General features: G+C 44.6%; 1 protein-coding gene across 2 annotated transcripts in view; it reads left to right on the top strand.

Annotated features, from left to right (window-relative positions):
- ATG5 (autophagy related 5) overlaps window positions 1-24475 on the top strand; it is a 299869-nt gene that overhangs the window by 115650 nt on the left and 159744 nt on the right. For both annotated transcript variants that reach the window (XM_030199172.1, XM_030199171.1), the window contains exon 6: window positions 13228-13322. In XM_030199172.1, coding sequence (XP_030055032.1) covers window positions 13228-13322 — 95 coding nt within the window. The remainder of the gene's footprint in view (window positions 1-13227; window positions 13323-24475) is intronic.

Genomic DNA, 24475 nt, shown 5'->3' with positions numbered 1-24475 from the left:
GAACGGAGTCTGGAGTTAGCAGTGGAGGAGAAGGGTACAGATAAGAGAGATTTACCCAGTGAACGGAGTTCCCGGCGAGGACTATAGGGAGCGATAAGAGTGGAGAGGTACTGAGGAGCTGCAGTGAATGCACTTGTAAGTCAATAAGAGGAGTTAGAACTGTATGTGGAAATGGATAGGGAGCCAATGAAGTGACTTGAGGAGAGAGCTAATATGAGCATAGCGATACGGGTGGAATATAAGTTGTGCAGCAGAAGTTTGAACAGATTGAAGGGGAGAGAGATGGCTAAGTGGGAGATCTGTGAGATGCAAGTTGCAGTAGTCTAAGCAAGAGGTGATAAGAGTTTGGATAAGGGTTCTGATAGTGTGCTCAGAAAGGAAAGGACAAATTTTAATGATATTACAGACAAAGAAATGACAGGTTTTAGCAATCTGTTGAATATGTGCAGAGAAGGAGAGAGAGGAGTCGAAGATGACCCCAAAGTTACAAGCTGATGAGATAGGGAGGATGAGAGTGTTATCCACAGAGAAAGAGAATGGGGGAAGAGAAGAGATTGGTTTAGGTGGAAAGATGATAAGCTCAGTCTTGGTCATATTTAGTTTCAGATGGCAGTGAGACATCCAGGCAGCAATGTCAGACAGGCAGGCTGATACTTTGGCCTGGATTCCTGCTGAAATATTTGGTGTGGAGAGGTAGACCTGGGAGTCATCAGCATAACAGTGATACTGTAAACCATGAGATGAGCTCAGAGTACCAAGGGAAGTAGTATAGATGGAGAAAAGAAGAGGTCCCAGGACAGATCCCTGAGGTATACCAGCTGATAGTGGGATAGGTGTGAAGGAGAATCCACCAGAGTATACACTAAAAGTACGATGGGAGAGATAAGAAGAAAACCTGGAAGAACAGAGCCCTGAAATCCAAGTGAGAACAGCATATCAAGGAGTAGGTGATGATCAACAGTGTCAAAAGCAGCAGATAGATTGAGGATGAGGATAGAATAGAGACCTTTGGATCTGGCTAGGAACAGATCATTAGAGACTTTAGCAAGTGCTGTTTCAGTTGAATGAAGAGGGCGAAATCCAGATTGAAGTGGATCAAGAATAGCTTGAGATGAAAGAAAGTCAAGACAGCGGCAGTGAACAGCATGTTCCAGTATCTTGGATAGGATGGGGAGATAGTTGGAAGGACAAGTAGGGTCCAATGAAGGTTTTTTGAGGAGTGGTGTGACTACAGCAAGTTTGAAGGCATCAGGAACAGTTGCAGTGGAAAGTGAAAGATTGAGGTTATGACAGATAAAAGGGATGACGGTAGGAGAGATAGTGCTAAGTAGATGGGTGGGAATAGGATCAGCGGGACAGGTAGTTAGTTTCGAGGAGGAAAGAAAATGTACAGTTTCCTCTTTAGTGATTTCATAAAAGGAGGGTTGAGAGAATGGACTAAGGGAAGGAGGAGGTGACTTGGTTGAGAATTCAAGTTTAATCTTGTGAACCTTATCATGAAAGTACTCAGCCAGAGTCTGGGGAGAAAGTGAAGGGGGAGTTGGAGGTGAAGGCACTTTGATGAGAGAGTTCAGTATAGAAAAGAGATGAGAGAGTTCAGTATAGAAAAGAGACGTCGAGGGTTAGAGCCAAGAGAATTTGTCAACTGGATGTAGTAGTCCTGTTTGGCAAGTGAAAGAGCAAACTAGAAGGAGGTCAGCAAGAATTTGGAGTGTATAAAGTCAACTTGAGCACGGGATTTCAGCCAAAGGCGTTCGGCAGAGCAGGCATAGGAATTTAGGTAGCAGGTTCTAGAGGTCAGCCAAGGCTGGGGTTTGGTATGCCTTACAGAACGGGGAATGGGAAGAGCAAGAGTATCCAGAGCAGAGGAGAGAGTAGTATTGTAGGAAGAGACAACCTCATTGACAGACTTGGATAACATAGTGGTTGAGAAGAGATTTGAAACAATGGAGAACAGAGTAGAAGGGTCAATAGCCTGAAGATTCGTATTGGTTGAGATTGTACGGGACTGGGGGGGAAAGGGTGTTTAAGTGTGAAAATTATCAGATGATGGTCAGAGAGGGGAAGGGCTGAGGCACACCAATTGGAGAGTGAGCAGTTGGAGAAGAAGATAAGATCAAGACAGTGGCCATTCTGGTGAGTGGGAGTAGTGGAGCACAGTTGAAGATTGAAAGAGGATGTTAAAGTGAGAAACTGAGAAGCATAAGAGTCAGAGTGATCATTAGCATGAATGTTAAAATCCCCAAGAATGAGGAAAGCAGATGAAGGTTCAAGAAAGAAGGAAAGCAAGCATCAAAGTCAGTGAGAAAGGAAGAAAGGGACTTATCAGGGGGTTGATAAATGACTGCTACTCGGAGAGGCAGAGGAGTGACTAGATGGATGGAGTGGACTTCAAAGGAAGAAAAGCAGTGAGAATGAGGTATAAGAAAAGGTTGAAATCTACAGAAGGGTGAAAGTAGTAGCCCAACACCATCTCCGCGGCCAACTGGAGGTTACCCTATTGTCTCATCCACGCATTGTTGGAGCTGTGCCTGTCTCTTGGGTCCTGTATGTGGAATGGGGAGCACTTTTGAAAATGCTACCTTAGGAGTTCTGGATTTGAACTTTCTACCTAAGAGCCTAAATTTGGCTTCCAGAACCTCCCTTCCACATTTTCCTATGTCATTAGTACCCATATGTACCAAGACAGCAGGCTCCTCCCTAGCACTGTCTAAAATCTTATTCAGGTGACACGTAAGGTCCCCTACCTTCGCACTAGGCAGGCAAATGACCAAGCAAGCCTCACGTCCACCAGCCACCCAGTTATCTACATGCTTAATGATTGAATTTCCAACTAAAACGGCCATCTTAATCCTTCACTTCTGGGCAGAAGTCCCTAGAGATGCATCCTCGGTGCTTGGGGATATTGTACCCCTTGGAGGTTCTCTGTAAAGGTTACTTTCTCCAGTAAATAATTTTAGCTGGATTTTCACAAGTATGACCATACCTTAATTTTTGTTTATGTTGATAGAGATTTCTTCTAAGTGGCTAAAGAAAAAAAAAAAAAGTCTAAAAAAGTCTAAATTGAGGTTTCCTGTGACTATTAGCTGTCCTCTACACTGATACTATGGTAACTTTAAAATAGTCCCTTGTTGGTCCTGTCTGTTTGTCCTGATTTAGATTGTAAGCTCTTTTGAGCAGGGACTGTCTTCTTCATGTTCAATTGTAAAGCGCTGCGTACGACTGGTAGCGCTATAGAAGTGATTTATAGTAGTTTATAGTAGTAAAATACTAGCCTGTGGAACTGTAACAGAGACCTTAAATACTTAAAAAAAACCCCAAACCCTATTCCTTAAAATGCCTTGGCTAAGTGAGCAGAGTAACTTAAAATAAAGTCACCAAGGTTACCTATTCAACTGGTACACCATGACAATTCAACTCGAGCAATCAGCAACAAATATAGCCTTAACTTCCAACATTCTGAAAACACTTGAAAGCCAGCTTCTCCAGAAATTTCTTTACTGATAAAACCACATAGTTAATCTCCCTTCAACCACACCACGAGAATTAATTTCTAGCAAACACTTACAAGAATAGCCTTAACTTCCAACAGTTATGTAACACGTCCAAATAAAGAAACCTGTAAACCACATTGAACCAATCGCCTGATTGGAAAATGGGGGGTACAAATGCAGAAAATAAATAAATAAAACTCTGTACCTTTCCCCAAGTTTCAAAGCAATTTCCCAGCAAATACCAGTGAAGTTCTCTCCCTCTCTGGGGGCCCGATGCACAAAGCTCACTGTGCTGGCAACGATTGGTTTAGACCGGTTGTAGCCGGTCCAGCACGCACGTTATTTACCTTCTAATGCACAGAGGGGTTCAGTGTCTTTTACCATTCGCTGTAGCAGGTTCTCAGATTTGGTGCCTAAATGGTATTGTCTAAAAGTCTGGCTCAATAATACTCCCTGCAGCACTGGAGATAGTAGAACTTGCTACTTTTGGGTGTCCAAATTGTAGCTCTTCACATTAATTATATTGGTACATATAACTTTGGGTTCTATATTACTTTTCTATAGCAGGGGAACCTAACAGCAGAGTTTTGGGCATCCAAAAGTTGAGTTCCACCAGTGCAGGAAGGGAGTGAATTGAGCTGGGCTTTTAGGAGGTAATTCTAGATAGGGCGTCCTAAGTTAGGCGCCAAGTAGGTGTCCGATTGCAGGTGCGGAAACAGGAGATAACGGTACTTAAGAGCTAAAATGGGGGTAAAACATCAGGTATGCACATATAAATGCACTTAGGTGCTATTCTATTACTAGGTACCTAAGTATTGTCATGCGTAACTGCAAAGGGGATGTTTCCATGGGAGGAGCATAGATTTTCCCATTATTTTAGTGCACGTTTTATAGAATAGTTTCTTTTGCACATGCAACTGCAACATCTAAGCGCACACATTTACACTGGCCATAGACATAGAATTGACCCTAGACACCACCATTTGGATGCCTAAAAGTTTAGGCACCCAGATGGTGGCGCTCAAAATACTAGGGCACCCAAATTGCAGTGCCCAAAAGTCAGGCATCCCTCTGTAGTACCTGTAAGTAAGAAGGTTGACTCTGTGTATAGAGTTCGTAAGGCTCCCAGATTTAAGAAACAACTTCCTCACCATTCCGGTGGTGGTTAGATCTGCTCTCAAACGGGCCAGTAGTTCCAAGACTCCCTCCTCTGTGTCCCTGGAGAGAGAAGCTCACACATTGGACATTTCTTATCAGCTGTTCATCATGCTAGTGTTGGAGTTTGCAGACACTCTACCTTGGGAGCAAGCTGAACAACTCTGTTCACTACATAGTTTTGCTGACCTATAATATTTTTAATACAGCAGTGAGAGTTCTGTGATGAGTACTGTGATCTGGAGGTTCACCTGGCTCTGAACTTTTTACATAAGCTATGAGGTGCAGGGAAAGCTTGCTGGCGGCATAGCAACACCTTTAAAGCCCTTTTCAGGCCCACTAACAACCCAGCCTCCTCTTCTCCCATTAGAATTGAGATCAATTTCATGTTATTTGAAATTTTGTAAATTATTGAAATCTCATTTATTTCAAAAATATTTGTGCTAAAAAGTTGCTATTTTTGAAAATATTTGATGTTATTTTTGATGCTATTATTTTTTTATGCTTTTATGTATATTTTAAAATGATGTAATTTCCTAGTGATGGCCTCGTATTCTTATTGTACAATCCACACTGATCCAAGAATGGTTTGTAGCGGAGTATAAATTTAATTTTAATTGTAATTCTAGGAGTTATTAAAGGAGATCCTATCACTCTGAGGCATAGATATCCTCATCTTTCCCACTCAAGACAGTGATCTCGCTCTCACCTTAGACATAGAGGTTGTGGAAGAGCCAGCCAGCTCCACGGCCAACACCAGAGGCAGGGTTTTGACTGCCTCCATGAGAACATAACCAGCATTTCAATAACCAGTCTAGACAGCCTACCGGTACAAGGAAGGCTATGGTTTTTCATATTTAACCCCGTAAGCCTTTGATCAATGGGTTCTAAGGATCGTCTAGCTAAGATACTGTTTACATTTATTGAACCACCTCTAAATTGCCCACTGAGAGCATCATGATCAAGCTCTCAGCATCAGGAAATACGTAACCAAGGAGCTGTCTTTCCTTCTTCAAGCCAATGTAGTCAAACTCATTCTAACATAGGTAACAGGACAGGGATTTTATTCCGTGTATTTCCTGATGACAAAGAAGGTGGTGGTGGATGGGTGAGGGTGTAGCCCAAGGGAAAGGGATTCCTTCTCATCCTTGATATAAGGATGCTGAAAGCTGAATGAATTTCTAATAAGAGAAAAGTTCAGGATGATTTCCCTGGGTACCCTAATTTCTTTTCTCCCAAGGAGAGACTGGTTATGTTTTTTTTGTACGTTAAAGAACACTTACATTCATATATACTGATCCCAGGCACAGGAAGTATCTCAGATTTGTCTCAGGAAAACACTACTAATAGTAACATATACTGCCTTTTGGCCTCACATCAGCTTCTCGGGTAGTAGTTTATAGTTTATTGATGCTTACTATATCATTTAAACTGACCATGTAGGACAAAGCGGTGTACATACTAAAACACATAAAAGAAAGGAAAAGAACTCCATTAATTAATAAGAAAGAGCAATCCATGCCCACAAGAGCAATGACAACAATAAGCCATGGATAAAGGGAAGGGAAAACAATATCATTGTGTCAGGAGACAGAGAACAGGAGGAAAGGGAGGTTGGCAAACCTAATGTGTCAGGGACTCCAAATGCCTGTGTAAAAAGCCAAGTCTTGCTAAAAGAAGTGTTACCATGAAGGGAGAGCAGAAGATTGTTCTAGATAAACGGAGAAAGAAAGAAAAAGGCACAGTGTCTAGTCAATTCTGAATATGCAAGTCTGTGATTGGGGACAACTAAACGGTGATCGTTGATAGACCTAAGAACTCGAGCTGGAGAGTATGGTATTGTTATTTAGGATAAGTAATCAGGTAAACCTACACAGAAAGCTTTGAACGTCAGTATGGCAACCTTATAAATAATTTGCTGATGTACCGGCAACCAGTGGAATTGCTTTAGTAGTCATGGCGATGAGCACGACATATCAACCAGATGGCAGTGTTTTGAAGGCTTTGCAATTTTTTTTTAATTGATGATTTAGACAGCCCGGCATATATGACATTACAGTAATCTAAACGGGAGGTGAAAAAAGAATGAGGGTATGAAGCTGATTGATATCAGACTAGTGTCATATGGACCATAATTTTCAAAAGTTTAAAAAACTAACCTTAGAAAGCTGAAACATTTTTAGCAAGAATGATAATGATGAATCAAAAATGATGCCTAAGTAACGGAATGAGGGCACCTGGATAATAAGAGTTCCAAACAATTGGATAGAAGAAGATGGGGGTGTCGATGCACCAGAAAACCAACAGGCTACTCTTTTTGCGGTATTAAGTACTAAGCGGTGTTCTTTTAACCATAAAGCAACTGAATTGAGATAGGATTGTAGAGGAGAGAGTGATGGGGATAGAGTAGAGGTGGGAAAAAGAAGTAGAATATCATTGGCATAAATATGTACTAACATGCCAAAGGACTGAATCAAGGTAGCAAGAGGACTAAGAAAAAGATTAAAAAGTAGAGGTGAAAGAATAGACCCTTTGGGGGGGGGGGGGGGGGGGGGACACACCACAGTGTAACTCGTGTTTTGCTGTTAAGTGTCTGAGACATGGACCTGAAATGATTGTTGGTCAAAAATGAGTTAAACCAAGAAAGCTCAGGGCTGAAGAGACCTAGTGCACCCAGATGCAACAACAGTAAAGAATGGTCAATAAGGTTGAAGGCTGCTGGTAGATTCAGAGAAATTGTAAGCACAATTTTATGTTGTTCAAAATGTGAAGGTAGCTCACGAAGAAGAGCAGTCATGATGGTTTCAGTACTGAAATGTTTTCTAAAGCTAGATAGTTGTGGATGAAAGGTCAGTGATTTCTCTACAAAAGAAGTTGATCAGAAACATTTTTTTCTAGAATTTTTGGCATGTAGCAAAGATTTGAAACAGGATGGTAATGACTACTAACTGAAGGGTCTGAGATTGTTTTTTTTTTTTTTAAGATTACGGCAGACTATTTTGCGAGTTTCCAAGAGTTGAGAAACTGACCTGACGAAAGACTCAATAATAGATAAAAGAGTAGGGGAAAGTTCTAAATTTCTGAACTTGAGCTATGATGATAGGGTCTCCATAACTTTGTGTAGTTTTCATAACAGCCATTGTTTTCTGTAAAGACAAGAGAGACTATGCTTGGAAAGTGGACAAAATGCCTTGCAATTATAGCAGCGTACCCGCTCAGACTGGTGGTGCATGTGTCACCCTGTTTCTAGGATTGGCTGATAAAGATCACATCTCGTGAAGAGGCAGAAGGATCAGTGCAGACAAATAGCTAGGTACTGGAGTTGCTAGGGCTTGTCATGAACTACCCTAACTCTCATCTAAACCTTTCACCGCAATTTGAATTCATAGGAGCTCTTCTTGACATGTGTAGCAAAGGATCACCAATCTAGTAACCACAGTGGTAGGAATCCAAGGGAGCTAATAGACATCAACATGGAATGTGTTGAGAGAATGTTGGGCCAGATGGCCTCAACAATACATGTAACACCCTTAGCACATCTCAAGAATAGACCAGGTCAGTGAACAGTGTGTATGCAGTGAACATGGGCCACTCACAGTCGGTGGGACAACGTATCTGTTACAGAACCCCTCTGGGACTCTCTGTCCTAGTGGATAGTTCAAACCAGTTTGGCCAAAGACATCCCCTTTTCATTTTCCATGTTATCAAACAATATTGACAACAGATGCATCTAAACTGGAGTGGGGAGCCCATGTAGATTGGTTTCGCATTTGGGGTTCTCCTCATGGGTGAAACTTCACTAGATAAATTTTCTGGAATTGAGAGCAGTCTGATAATGCTCTAAAGGTGTTCAAAGATTGGTTGTCCAACAAAATGATATTGATAGAGACATACAATCAGGTTGTGATATTATTACATCAACAGGGAGGAATGGGGTCATACCTTCAGTGTTAGGAGACTGTCAGGATGTGGAACTGTGCCATTTCTTACTGGATGACCCTCAAGGCTACTTATCTGACAAGAAAGGACAATTCTGTGGCAGATAAAACATGTCATATGTGGCAACCACACAAATGGCCCTTGGATGAGGAAGTAGCTCGGAGGGTATTTTGAATCTGAGATGCTCCCTCACATTATTTTTTTGCTTGTAAGGTATTAATGTACAAACAAATCTTTTCCAAAATATGGGGAAGCAGTAAAATTAGAGGACATAAATTGTGGTTGTAGGGTGGTAGACTTTAGAGAGCTGCACGGAAATGAGGTTTACGGGAATCCCATGGCTACTGCGAGGATCCCCTCCAGGGCCATGGGACTCCCATGGGGATCCCCTTGAAGTCCACGGGAATCCCACGGGGATGGACACGGGTCCTGCAGGGTTCCTGTGGTAGTGTACTGCCACGCCAACCTACATCCCTAATCCTCGGCGCTGCTTCAAATTCCTCCTGTTCCCCTGCATGGCAATCGGGCTCTGCCGCTCTGCAGAGACTTGAGCCGCGCGGTTCAGGAAGTTGGGAAAGTCTTGTGGGACTTCAAACCGTGAGACTATCCCAACTTCCTGCAATGTGCAGCTCAAATCTCTGCAGAGGCCGATCATCGTGCAGGGGAAGGGGGGGGGGGGGGGGGTTTGAAGCAGTGATGAGGATTAGGGAGGTAGGCTGGCATGGTGGTACACTACTGCGACACCATTACTCAAAGCACTGTGGGTAATGGCTGGAGGGGGCCATGAGAGATTGTGGGAAGGATGGAGGGGAGCCGCAGAGAGACTGAGGAAGGCTAGGAAGGGGGCGTGAGAGAAACTGGATGAAAGCTGGGGAGGGGGCATGAGAGAGGCAGGGTGAAAACTGAGGGGGGGCATGAGAGGCTGGGTGAAAGCTGAGGAGGGAGGCATGAGGGGCTGGACCCTTGGGAGGGGGATCAGAGAGGCTGGGTAAAAGCTGAGAATGGGGGCATGACGGGCTGGAGAGAGATGGGCTGGACCCAAGAGGAATAGACAGGGACATAGAAGAGAGGTGCTGGACAGGACAGATAGGGACATAGAAGATGGATAGCAGACACGGAGAAAAAAGAAATGCAAATAAATAGAAGAGCTTGGAAAGGCAGGAAAAAAACAGAAAATCAGATTATACGTACAAAATCGAATGGAAAAGTAAAAAGGTAGAAAATATATTTTATTTTATTTATCAACTGGACCATGACAGGTATGGGAAATGTGCATCTCTGATAGCTTTCATTTCCAGAATGATGGCATAGGTTGGGTTATTTTAGTACAGGGAATGAGTTAGATTACTTGCGGGGATGGGCGGGGGCAGGTTAGATTTCTGTCCCTGTGCAACTCTCTACCTATGAGTAACATCAGGAAGTACTTTTTTCTTGGAGAAGGTGGTGGATGCTTGGAATGTCCTCCCAGTGAAGGTGGTGAAAACAAAAACGGTGATGAAATTTTAAAATGCATTCCTAAGTAGAAAGACTATGTGTTATGATGGCAACTCCAGCAGTGGTGAAATGAGACCAGTGCCAGGCAGACTTCTAAGGTCTATGTCCCATATATTGCAAGACAGATCTGGATCAAGCATGTGTATTTAATACCGCATTCAAACCAATATGCTATGAGTGTGAGTTCTGTGTATCTGAAGACATCTTAAAGCTGAATTTAGCAAGTGAAAAGCTGTTAGTACTATTGTTGGATTAATCATGAACTGATAATGAATGTGATTGTTGGACACTAGATGGACCATGTAGGTCTCTATTTGCCATCATTTATTGTGTTACTATGTTTTCTTATGGAGCTTTCCATAAGAAGACCCATAAAATTAGAGAATTCCCCATTATTGATCATGCAGGCTAAAGGAAGTCTCTTGCCTTACAACATTGAGTCATAGTAACATAGTAAATGACGGCAGAAAAAGACCTGCATGGTCCATCCAGTCTGCCCTACAAGGTAAACTCATATGTGCTACTTTTTGTGTATACCTTACCTTGATTTGTACCTGTCCTTTTCAGGGCACAGACTGAGGCCCTCACAGCTTGAATGCTGAGAGGGTAACTATAGCTTTTTTGAACTTGCCTGACAGTAGGACCGCCGAGAGACACAGCTGGGCCCAGGTCAACCCCTCCCCCCCAGGCCCATGTGCCCCCTCCCTCTCCGGGGTCTGTTTACTTGATTGTCTTCTCTTCTGCAAGGTTCTTCTTTCTGCCTCATCCAAACAGGAAGTACTTTACAAGGCAGGAAGAAGGACCTGTGCCTGGCAGAGCACAGTTAACGTGATAACACACAGGAGCAAGAGAGCCATGGTAGCGCCGGGCCCCCCTTGGAGGCCAGGCCCTGAGGAATTTTGCCCCCCCCTGCCCCCTCCTCCCTCTTGGCTGCCCTGCCTGACAGTATTTCCCAAGTCTTACAGACTTCCAGGAGATATTCTACTAAAAGCATAGGAGCCAGCTCTCTGGGTGCTGTGGGTGTTTGAGCACCCCCAATATTGAACAAACCCCTTGACTGGGTCCAGGGAGAGAAAATTTTGGTTCGGTTTAGCACCCCCAGTAATTATGAAAAGTTGGCTCCTATGACTAAAAGGTCTCACAGTTTTACGTGGAGGAGGTTTGCAGTCTGGTGTGACAGAAGGGCCCTAGATCCCTTTTTTTTTGTCACACAAACTGCTTGAATACCTTTTACATCTGTTTGTTAGGGTATGCCTTACTGTAGTTGGCATTTATCACCAGTATGTAGAAGGAAAATCCATATCTATATAGCATTTAGTTTGATTTATTTGGGGTTTGCTTCTATTGAAGGTTATCAGGCGAGTTTCCACCCACCAGTTTCCCCTGAGACAATTTCCACCTAGGACAATTCCCCCCCACCCCCCCGGTCATTTCCCACCCTCCCTAGCCTTCTTTTTTTCTGACTGAAGCTTCTTTCTTGAACTGAATTAGGTGGAAACCTAGTTTGGGGGTGGGGGGCATTGCCCTCCCCTCACGAACTGCATGTCTGAAAGGGGAAAGGGACATGTAAAAGGTAATGTTTTGGGAGTGTGTGAGGGGGTACTGCCCCCCAAACGATCTGCAAGAGGAAAGGGAGAGAGATTACTTGTCCTTGGTTTGTTTTGTATTTTTGTGATTTATGGGTGGGAATTGTCCTCCTTGGTGTGGTGGGACCCGTCCAGATGGGAACTGACCTAGAACCTATTGAAACTTCCCATCGAGCCTCCTGCATATCATGGGACTGCAGTGTGGTGCTAATCCAGCTGATGAAAACTCTACTGCTACCACTACTCATCATTTCTATATAGCGCTACAAGACGTACGCAACGCTGTACACTTGAACAAGAAGGGACAGTCCCTGCTCGACAGAGCTTACAATCTAATTAGGACTAGGGTTACCACATGGCTTCAGAAAAAGGAGGACACACCCCCACTGAAAGCAATGGAAGCAAAACCCAGACTGGCTCAACCCGTCCTCCCCCCTCTGGAGCCACACGGCAACCCTAATTAGGACAGACAAACAAGGAAAATAAGAGATAAAGGAATTACTAAGGTGGGAATGATAAAACATGGGTACTGAATAAGTGAGTAAGGGCTAGGAGTTAAAAGCAGCATGAAAAAGGTGGGCTTTTAGCCTAGATTTGAAGACGGCCAGAGATAGTTCTTGACTCCCTTCAAGCCACTTGATATCTGTCAACTTGTATTGGTGGCAGTAACTTCAGTATGCAGAGGCTCTAGTAATCGATCCACCGTACGCTGAGTTCTTTAACAGGGTGGTTCTACCCACTCATCCTAACCTCCTTCCTAAGTTGCTGCTTGGTACTCAGGTGTAGACCTCACAGCAACCAGAGTCAGACAACGATGGTCTTAATTGTGTAAGGGCTCCTTTCGGGGCACACGTATAGTCACGCAGGCCTCTCCTTTCTAGATACAGCACAAGTCCAGTCTATAGAAGTTAATAGGCAGCATGCTTTGCCATGGATAGCCTCATCCTGCTTTGTCCAGCACAACTATTAAACACAGCACCACCTCCTTTCAGTCCTTTAGCCTCTGCTATAGCTTTCGGCGCTTCGCTAGCTTTTCCATTTGGCCATGAGTTCCTTCTGTGTTCTTGTTGCCTGCTCTATGAAGGCTGATGTCCAGTACAACTATTTTTGTTAATGTAGGGTGTGCTTTGAGCTGTAAGAGTGTGGGAAATGATACAGTAGGCCACTCTTCAGCCCTACTGATGATGAGACTGCAGATTGTACAATCTATATGTAAAAATGTGGACAGTTATGCAATGTTGACTACATCTCAGAGAGTTGTGTTTAATGTTAAATTGTGTTGATAACACAAGTAATACATTGGTCCCTATGAGTGAAACAGAGTTTTCTAGCTGTCTTTGTTGCTATTTTCAGACTGTTTTATCCCTTATTAAATATTTTAGCCATATGTTTAGCATTATCTGCCACTGCGCCAAAATATCTAAATTAGAACCAGCACTATTATAATAGAATAATTCTTTTTTTTTTTTTGTACTAGGATTGTTTCATTCTACGCTCACAAATATTGTGTGTCTGCTGTTAATTGCTGTACTAATTTGGATTGTATAATTTTGTTGCAGACAAGTTTGACCAGTTTTGGGCCATAAATCGAAAACTCATGGAGTACCCGGCAGGAGAGGATGGATTTCGTTATATCCCTTTTAGAATATATCAGGTAGGAGATAACGCTGAGAAAATGTCCGTCTGCTTTCATAGTACTTAGGTGAGATCAGGTGTCGAACTGTCATCAAAGTAGTATAGCCGGGCCTTTCTGCCCTTGGAAAGATTTAGGTAGGGATGAATTCTTTAGAAGGTGAAGCATAGGTAAGTGTGAATGGATTTTCACTGAGTGAAAATGGTGGCAGCGTTTCATACGTAGCTCTCTTTTTTTTTTTTTTTTTTCTTCATGATGTAGATACTCTGTTCTGGGCAGGCCTATTTATGTATTTATTTGTCACATTTGTATGCCACATTTTCCCACCTATTTGCAGGCTCAGTGTGGCTTACATAATGCCGTAGGCGTACGCCAAGCCGGTAAAGAACAAATACAAAGTGGTAATATGGTGGAATAAGATACATGTGTTACAGACACATTTAGGAATTGTAGAGAAGAGGAAAGTCCGATTACTAGCTTTAGATAGTTGTGTAGCAGGGTTCAGGAAATGTCAGTAAGGTATGCTTTTTTGAATAGGTTAGTTTTTGGTGATTTCCTGAAGTTTAGATGGTCGTATGTTGTTTTCACGGCTTTTGGTAATGCATTCCACAGTTTTGTGCTTCATGTAGAAGAAGCTGCTTCCATAAGTTGATTTGTATTTGAGTCCTTTGCAGTTTGGGTCGTGAAGATTTAGGTATGTTCTTGTTGATTTTCTGTTTCTGGTTGGCAGGTCTGTGAGCTCTGTCGTGTATCCTGGGGCTTCGCCGTAGATAATTTTGTGAACCGTGGTGCAGATTTTGAAGGCAATACGTTCCTTGATTGGGAGGGGTTTTTATGCCGATGAAGAAAATTTACCCACGGTTTTTCCTTCTCACCCTATTAAACTGTATATTGGGTGGAGGTGTGGACACAGAGGGTTTTTCCCTTTCTCATTATCATATGTCTTGGCACTTCACAGGATTTTAGTTGTTGTTTTTTTTAACAATCATATTATATACAGGTATTTATTCTGTACCTGGGGCAATGGAGGGTTACGTGAATTGCCCAAAGTCACTAGGAGCTGTAGTGGGAATCAAACCCAGTTCCCCAGGTACTCAGACCACTGCACTAACCATTAGGCTACTCCACCTCTCCTCTGATACATCCAGCAAAAGTAAGAAGATGATACTTTATCCGAGTTTACAGCTGCATGGATAAAATTCAGAATTGGGCTTTAGCAAATATGCTAAATCCAAATAAAGCCAAAGTGTGATGGTTTTCCAACTCTGTATTGTCCATTCCTTCTACTATACTGTTGGCTAGTGGTACAGCCTTAATGGTGAGAGTCCAGGGTTTTAGGGGTGATCATGGACTCCTCACTTACTTTGGACCACAGATTGCCAAGTGGAGACGACCCGCATGCATCAACTGTGTCTGATTAGGTCTTATTTTTTTCAATCACATTTTGCAGTAAAGGCTCAGATGTTGGTGTTATCCCATCTGGATTATTGCAACTCCCTTTATGTTGGACTGAATGCCAAATCTGTACACAACGTACAAATGATACAGAATACTGTTTTTCGTTTGAAGAAATATGATCGTATCATTATTGAGGCGCATATTGTGTTTAAAACTGTTTGTATGATTTTTCTTGTTTTGTACGGTAACACTTCAGAACTGCTCATTCAATTTTTTTTCAGGTTCTTTTTGTTTTTACTTCTCGGGCACATGGCAGCTTTTAATTAAAATTTCCAGCATTTAACAGTGTACGGTTTAAGCGTCGGTTTGACGCTGTGCTCTCTTTTCGTGCGGTTTCTATTTAGAATGCACTGCATCCGTGTATTTGCTTATAGGCAAACTATATGCAATTGCACAGAAGGTTGAAAACTTTTTTTTAAAATAAATATTACGTTTTTTTTTTAAACTAACTTTTTAATTTCATGTAATTCCTCATGTTATTGTGAGTTTCTTGTTTGTGAACCGCCTTGATTCTCAAGCTGGAAGTAGTGCGGTGTACAAATCTCAAGATTAGATCGGATAACCAGAGCCTAGCAGGAACCTAACCCTGTTTTTCCCATAGTAGTAATACTTCGCCTTTTGTGTTTCGTTCCGATTTCCTAGAACCTAACACTCGCATGCTGTGGTTATACAGTCACTGTATCAAGTGTGGTAAGCTCCTGTCCTGAAAGGCATTCAGTCAATATGAAGCATAATAGAAACAGACAAGTAACATATGGATGACATTGCAAAATGTGGACTGTTTTGTGGTGGTTAGTCTATGGGGGGAAAGGGGATAGGCATTAAAGCTGGGCACCTAGTAGATTATTTCATGGACTAGTACGTGCTGAAGGTGAGTAAGATACTAATGGCAAATTGAGAACAGAAAGCTCTACAGCAGGTCAAAAAGGAGGAAGTCAGAGAAGTTGAAGACAAATGAGAAACACATCAGCTGCCAGGCCTGTGAAAATGCCCTGTGCAGGAGGCAGATGCAGGAAGAGATAGGACAGTTGAGTTAAGAAATCCTGAATAGAAACATATTATCTGCTTAACATAAAAAGCATGGAGCATGATTTGCATTGAAGAATCCTTTTTTATTGTGTGCTGACTGGTATTGACTGTTACATTTGCCTCCTTAAAACGTATTCATTAATGGGAACATTTAACCACACCCGAAGACTCTCTTATTAAAAACACATTTTTAGGCAGGGGCATAGCTAAGGGTGGGCCTGGGTGGGCCCAGGCCCGCCCACCCAAGCGCACACACTGCAGCAGCGCATACCACGGAGACGGCACCCGCTCGCGCTCTGGCTCAGCTCTCTCCAGGTTCTGAGGCCCGCCCACCGGTGCCTCCCGTCCCGTGGCCTTTTCGCTGCCTCTCAGAACAGAAGCCCATGGGGGGAGCGGTCATACCGCCTTCGGTAGCGCGGAGTCTGTCGGCTGTTTGCCGCATTTGTCAGTTACACACACACCCCTCCCCTTCCGCTAGGGCGCTTGACCTCTCCAGAGTCACGTGCTCCTTGGGTCATGCTGGACTACGACGAGGTGACTGGCTTCCTGGGCCAGTGGGGACCCTTCCAGCAGCTCATTTTCTTCCTGCTCAGCATCAGCATCATCTCCAACGGCTTCAATGGCATGTCCGTGGTGTTCCTGGCCACATCTCCCGAACACCGTTGCCTGGTGCTGGCCACCGCTAACCTGAGCGAGGCGTAGAGGAAGGTCAGCATCCCTAAGAAGATGGTGGACGGGGTGGCGGTGGACAGCATGTGCTGGCGGTACTGGCTAGACCGGGTGCTCAGTTTCTCTGCCCAGGGGCTGCTGCCAGGGCTGGACGTGAACGTGTCCGAGATAGAGACGGAGAAATGCCTGGACGGATGGACGTCCAGCATGGACGTGTATCGCTCCACCATTGTAACAGAGGTATGTGCTGGGACAGCAGGTGATTGTGTTTGTGTTGAACGCTGCACGGTGATATAATAGAAACAGCGACAACATGATGCACCAGGAAACACACACGTACATCAGATTGCCCATTACCACATTATAGCTTTGCATGTAGTTGAAATGATTGCAGTGTTGTGGGTAAAGGGCTATGTTTGAGGCTGTATATCAATCTTGGAACTCTTTTACTAAGCTGTAGTAAGCAGCTAGTGCAGGGTTTATTTCGTGGTAGACAGTGTGGATCCATGCTAATATCTCCTGCGCTAAAAAGGCAGCCATCGTAGTAAAAATATTGTTAGCTGTCATGAGTGCTGATACCGTGTTTCCCCGAATATAAGACACTGTCTTATATTAATTTATCCTCCCCAAAACGCGCTAGGTCTTATTTTGGGGGGGATGTCTTATTTTTCTGGGATCTTGGTCGCCCCCCCCCACCCGAAGTCGCCGGGCCCCCCCTCCACCCGCCCTTCGTCACTCCGGAACTAACCTTAAACGCCTTTCACCTTTGCAATGCAAGTTCCCAGCAGCAAGCAGCAGCAGGGCAGACCTCTCCTTCTTTCTATGCCCCACCCTCGCCTGACGTACCATAATGTCAGGCGAGGGCGGGGCATGGAAGGAAGGAGAGGTCTGCCCTGCTGCTGCTTGCTGCTAGGAACTTGCGTTGCGAAGGTGAAAGGAGTTTAAGGTTAGTTCCGGAGTGACAGAGGGCGGGTGGAGGTGGGGTGCGACCTCGGGTGGGGGGGGGGGGGGCGGTCTTGTCCGGCTCTCAGCGGCCCTGCTGCAAAAAAAAAGTTTGCTAGGTCTTATTTTCGGGGGGAGGCCTTATATTTACAAATGTAGCAAAATCGCTACTAGGTCTTATTTTCGGAGGATGTCTTTTTTTCGGGGAAACACGGTAGTAGTGTGTGCATTTGCCCTGCTGGTAGTCTGATGTATTGATTATTTACCACTGGAGCTAGAAACTCAATTACAGAAACTTTCAAACAGTGTTTCTAGAGACTGTCATGTAGCTTTCCTTCAGTGGATACCCAATCACTCAAAACAGTGGAGAAAAAAAAACACCTCAGCAAGTCAATAACTGCTTCTTAACCAGCAGTGCAGACATACCAGCCATGGGAGGTCAGAAAAAAACTCCACTAATGGTCAACTGTATGGGAAGAAGAAATGCCAATAACAATTCAGAACAGAACAGTAATGTCAGCTATGCAGATGACTTCAGTTTCTCAATATTTTCAAATTATATTTTTTCAAACACTACTTATCCAGATCCTTCCAATGCATAGCTGTTACACATCCCGAGGAATCCTCATTTCACATCTGCTGCTTTAGGGAATTGATTAATTTTCCTTGACCACAGCGATCTTCAATAGGGCAGTGTATGGGAGGCGGGGATAGTGCTGGGCAGACTTATATGGTCTGTGCCAGAGCTGGTGGTTAGGAGGCGGGGATAGTGCTGGGCAGACTTATACGGTCTGTGCCAGAGCTGGTGGTTGGGAGGCGGGGATAGTGCTGGGCAGACTTTTATATAGTGCCCACCCATATTAGCTCTGGGCCCACCCAAAATGTCAGGTCTGGCTATGCCACTGTTTTTAGGATGTTTAAAACAAATGAAAATAGCCTAAGAACATCAAAGAAAGTACCCTGCCCAAACAAACAAAAACAATTTAAAAGCAAGAGAACCACAACGGTGTATATGAAGATTCTCTTCTTTGTTAATTTGTACAGCGCTGCGTAACCCTAGTAGCGCTCTAGAAATGTTAAGTAGTAGTAGTAGTAGAAATGCATTGCTCTGGGTCACTTGGACATTCACAAAGCTCACTCAAGTCTCTCCAGCTCACGCATGGGTCTGTTTGAAAGATAACTGAAGACAGTTATGGCCAGTTTTCTTCTGAAATAAAAAAGACAAGGTCCCACAATAGTTGCAAACTATCCTTCAGCCTTGACATGTGAATAGGTTAAAAATACTGACATGGAGACTTGTGTGAGTCTTGGATTTATGTACCTAGCCAAGAATGCAATCACTGTTTGCAGACATTTTTATCTAAAGTCTGTTTGTCCTAGTTTAAACAGTTTAGTTTTCTTGTTTGGGCTTGTTTCGTTGTCTTTTTTTTGCTGCTGTTTTTTGTCGACCATGTCTGTTTTACATACCTTAATTTGTTTAACGGATAACAGAAATGAGTAAGCGTGCGTTATGGGCCAGTAATATCATTTAATATTTTTTGTTTTTGTTACATTTGTACCCCGCGCTTTCCCACTCATGGCAGGCTCAATGCGGCTTACATGGGGCAATGGAGGGTTAAGTGACTTGCCCAGAGTCACAAGGAGCTGCCTGTGCCTGAAGTGGGAATCGAACTCAGTTCCTCAGTTCCCCCAGGACCAGAGTCCACCACCCTAACCACTAGGCCACTCCTCCACTGTTGCTACTATTTGAGATTCTACATGGAATGTTGCTATTCCACTAGCAACATTCCATGTAGAAGTCGGCCCTTGCAGATCACCAACGTAGCTGCGCAGGCTTCTGCTTCTGTGAGTCTGCAGGATGTCGGACTCACAGAAACAGAAGCCTGCGCAGCCTTCTACATGGAATGTTGCTAGTGGAATAGCAACATTCCATGTAGAATCTCCAATAGTAGCAACAGAATCTCCAATAGTAGCAACATTCCATGTAGAATCTCCAATAGCAACATTCCATGTAGCATCTCCAATAGTATCTATTTTATTTTTGTTACATTTGTACCCTGCGCTTTCCCACTCATGGCAGGCTCAATGCTGCTTACATGGGGCAATGGAGGGTTAAGTGACTTGCCCAGACTCACAAGGAGCTGCCTGTGCCTGAAGTGGGAATCAAACTCAGTTCCTCAGTTACCCAGGACCAAAGTCCACCACCCTAACCACTAGGCCACTCCTCCACTGTTGCTACTATTTGAGATTCTACGTGGAATGTTGCTATTCCACTAGCAACATTCCATGTAGAAGTCGGCCCTTGCAGATCACCAATGTGCCCGTGCAGGCTTCTACATGGAATGTTATGGAATAGCAACATTCCATGTAGAATCTCCAATAGTATCTATTTTATTTTTGTTACATTTGTACCCCGCACTTTCCCACTCATGGCAGGCTCAATGCGGCTTACATGGGGCAATGGAGGGTTAAGTGACTTGCCCAGAGTCACAAGGAGCTGCCTGTGCCGGGAATCGAACTCAGTTCCTCAGTTCCCCAGGACCAAAGTCCACCACCCTAACCACTAGGCCACTTATTAGTTAGTTTGGGTGCTTGACTTGCATTTTAAGTTTAGCAGAAAAAGTTTAAATCTAGCTCTTTAAGAGAAATCATCAGATCCTTTTGACTCACTATGAAATAATTTCTAGACTGGTCTTGATATGAGTTTTATTTTTAACATAGAGTGGTGAGGAATTCACTGATAAGACACTGGAAGGGGGAGGGGGAGGAGTAGGCGAGTCCAGTACATTCGGGGTAAGAAGCAGATTGACTGTGACATATATCTTGATGGAAGAAGTCATGTAATGTGATCCAGTTTTTGCTTGGAGATCCTGTGGTTCAGTAGTTCCCCCTTTCTACTACTACTACTACTTAACATTTCTAGAGCGCTACTAGGGTTACGCAGCGCTGTACAATTTAACAAAGAGAGACAGTCCCTGCTCAAAGAGCTTACAATCTAATAGACAAGTGAACGGTCGGTCCGATAGGGGCAGTCAAATTGGGGCAGTCTGGATTCACTGAACGGTAAGGGTTAGGTGCCGAACGCAGCATTGAAGAGGTGGGCTTTAAGCAAAGACTTGAAGACGGGCAGGGAGGGGGCTTGGCGTAAGGGTTCAGGAAGGTTGTTCCAAGCATAGGGTGAGGTGAGGCAGAATGAGCGGAGCCTGGAGTTGGCGGTGGTGGAGAAGGGTACTGAGAGGAGGGATTTATCCTGTGAACGGAGGTTACGGGCGGGAACGTAAGGGAAGATGAGGGTAGAGAGGTAGTGAGGGGCAGCAGACTGAGTGCATTTGTAGGTAAGAAGGAGAAGCTTGAATTGAATGCGGTATCTGATCGGAAGCCAGTGAAGTGACCTGAGGAGAGGGGTGATATGAGTATATCGGTTCTGGCGGAATATGAGACGTGCAGCAGAGTTCTGAACAGACTGAAGGGGGGATAGATGGCTAAGTGGGAGGCCGGTGAGGAGTAAGTTGCAGCAGTCCAGGCGAGAGGTAATGAGAGCGTGGACGAGAGTTCGGGTGGTGTGTTCAGAGAGGAAAGGGCGAATTTTGCTGATGTTAAAGAGGAAGAAGCGACAGGTCTTGGCTATCTGCTGGATATGCGCAGAGAAGGAGAGAGAGGAGTCAAAGATGACTCCGAGGTTGCGGGCAGATGAGACGGGGAGGATGAGGGTGTTATCAACTGAGATAGAAAGTGGAGGAAGAGGAGAAGTGGGTTTTGGTGGAAAGACGATAAGCTCGGTCTTGGACATGTTCAGTTTCAGGTGGCGGTTGGACATCCAGGCAGCAATGTCGGATAAGCAGGCCGATACCTTTGCCTGGGTCTCTGCGGTGATGTCTGGTGTGGAGAGATACAGTTGGGTGTCATCAGCATAGAGATGATACTGGAAACCATGAGATGAGATCAGGGAGCCCAGGGAAGAGGTGTAGATTGAGAAGAGAAGGGGTCCAAGGACCGATCCCTGGGGAACACCAACAGATAAGGGGATGGGGGTGGAGGAAGATCCATGAGAGTGGACTTTGAAGGTGCAGTGGGAGAGATAGGAGGAGAACCAGGAGAGGACAGAGCCCTGGAACCCAAATGAGGACAGTGTGGCAAGAAGTAAGTCATGATTGACAGTGTCAAAAGCGGCGGATAGATCCAGGAGGATGAGGATGGAGTAGTGGCCTCTGGATTTGGCAAGGAACAGGTCATTACAGACTTTAGAAAGTGCTGTTTCTGTCGAGTGAAGAGGGCGAAAACCGGATTGAAGCGGATCAAGGATGGCATGAGAGGAGAGAAAATCAAGGCAGCGGCTGTGGACTGCGCGCTCAAGTGTCTTGGAGAGGAAGGGTAGGAGGGAGATGGGGCGGTAGTTGGAGGGACAGGTAGGGTCTAGTGATGGTTTTTTGAGGAGTGGCGTGACTACAGCATGCTTGAAGGTGTCGGGGACAGTTGCAGTGGAGAGAGAGAGGTTGAGGATATGACAGATGGAGGGGGTGATAGTAGGAGAGATGGTGTTAAGTAAGTTGGTGGGGATGGGATCAGAGGAACAAGTGGTGCATTTTGAGGAGGAAAGAAGGCGGGTGGTTTCCTCCTCGGAGATATCAGGAAAGGAGGAGAAGGAGGTCTGGGTTGGTTGGTTGAGGGAGAGGGTTGAAGGGTGAAGAGGAGGAGGTGGCTTGGTAGTGAACTCAAGGTTGATCTTTTGCACCTTGTCGCGGAAGTAGTCAGCCAGTGATTGAGGAGAGAGTGACGGGGGTTGGGAGCGGAGGGCACTTTGAGGAGGGAGTTAAGGGTGGCGAAGAGACGACGAGGGTTAGAGCTGAGAGAATTAGTCAATTGGGTGTAATAGTCCTGTTTGGCAAGGAATAGTGAGGACTGGAAGGAAGATAGCATGAATTTGTAGTGAAGGAAATCTGAATGGGTGCGAGATTTCCTCCAGAGGCGTTCAGCAGATCGGGCGCAGGAGCGAAGGTAACGGATGCAAGGGGTCAGCCAGGGCTGGGGATTAGTACGCCTTGTGGGACGGGAGGTGGATGGTGCAAGGGTGTCCAGAGCAGAGGAGAGAGTGGCATTGTAAGCGGAGACAGCCTCGTCAACAGACTCGGAGGACATGATGGAGGGGAGGAGATTAGAAATACTAGATGATAAGGTGGGAGGGTCAATAGTCTGGAGATTCCTGGAAGTAGTGGTTAATGTTGGGCGGGGCTGAGGGGGAGGGTGAAGAAGTGTGAAGGTGATCAGGTGATGATCAGAGACAGGAAGAGCTGAGGTGTGGAAATTGGAGGGTGAGCCGGAAGAGGAGAGGACGAGGTCAAGGCAATGGCCATCATGGTGAGTAGGGGTGGTGGAACATAGCTGGAGGTTGAAGGAGGATGTTAGAGTGAGGAACTGAGAAGCGTGAGAGTTGGACAGGTCATCAACGTGTATGTTGAAGTCTCCGAGAATGAGGGATGGAGATGAGGGTTCAAGAAAAACAGAAAGCCAGGCATCGAAGTCGGTGAGGAAGAAAGGGAGGGATTTATCAGGGGGGCGGTAAATGACTGCCACTCTGAGTGGCAACGGGTAGAATAGACGGATGGAGTGGACTTCAAAGGATGAGAAGCAGTGAGACTGTGGTAGGAGGAGGGGTTGGAAGCTACAGGAGGGCGAGAGTAGTAACCCGACGCCTCCTCCACGGCCAACTAGGCGGGGAGTATGGGAGAAGAGATAGCCTCCATGGCATAGAGCCGCAACTGAGGCAGATTCGTCAGGGGAGAGCCAGGTTTCAGTTAGGGCAAGCAGGTTAAGTAATTAAAACAGTAGGTCCTGAACACATTTTCAGGAGCAGTGCCCTCTACTGGAATTGGATCCCTTTGGAGTTTAAGGCAAAAGAATACTATTCTCAGTCCTGTCACACACAGTTATTCACGCCCATCCTTAGCTTATGCATTTTAGATTGTATATGGAAATTTCAGTAGAATGCTCAGCCTCTTTGCCGGGGAGAGAGGGGATTACTTTACTTTATGGCACGCTTCACCAGAAATCCTGAGGTGTTAACAAAAAGAATACAGTAAACAATCTAATCTCAAACCTCCCCCCCCCCCTCCCTACCCAATCCATCCCATGCATCTTCCTACAAAGGTAAAATAATCATTGGGAATTAAATGTTTTTCTTGAAGAACCATGTTTTCAATTTCTTTATGTTTAAATCTTCTTTATTAGCCAAACCATAACCGACAACTTGTTACAAAACACTGAAAATTTGTGTGCAATAACCATATATTTATATTTATTGCATTTGTATCCCACATTTTTCCACCTATTTGCGGGCTCAGTGTGGCTTACAATACATTATGAATGATGGAAATACAATGTGTTACAGTACGATTATGGGTTACATTATAAGGAGTTATGGGAAGACAAAGTCAAGTCAAAACAACATTTAGAGCGTATAAACAGTGGAATGTCACAATGGGGAAAAGATAGGGCGATAGAACAATGTCACGAAAACCATCATCGTACAGATACACGAATGGCAATCATTTTAATTTTCTCCCGCCCACCATTTCTCCTATTCCTTACCCACCCTTACCCAAATTATCTTGCGCTACCTTTATGTCATATATGCTTAACCAACACCCTACCCCTTTCTAATCCTTTCCCTTTCCTACTCCTCCCCTTTCCCTTACTTCCCTTTGTCCCCAGCATAAATTTCAGAAGGTAACTCCGGGCTGCAGAGGTAAGTGTATTCCAAAAGGGTGCCCATATTGTCTGTTTTCAATTTCTTTATAAATATTAGGAAAGAATGTAGACAATATACCTCCAAGGGGTGCTCCTTCCACAGTTTGGGTCTTATAACCATAAATATCCTAGAAGCCATAGTTTTCAAGCAGATATTGGAGGGAATGTGAAGCACACATTGGCATCTTAGCTGAGATTGGGTGGCATAGCCGGTGGTGGGAGGCGGGGCTGGTTGTTGGGAGGCGGGGATAGTGCTGGGCAGACTTATACGGTCTGTGCCAGAGCCGGTGGTGGGAGGCGGGGCTGGTGGTTGGGAGGCGGGGATAGTGCTG

This window comes from Microcaecilia unicolor, chromosome 3 (assembly GCF_901765095.1).
Source record: "Microcaecilia unicolor chromosome 3, aMicUni1.1, whole genome shotgun sequence".
Taxonomy (NCBI): domain Eukaryota; kingdom Metazoa; phylum Chordata; class Amphibia; order Gymnophiona; family Siphonopidae; genus Microcaecilia; species Microcaecilia unicolor.
The sequence above is the reverse complement of the archived record's forward strand: the minus strand, read 5'-3'. Positions and strand labels throughout refer to the sequence as shown.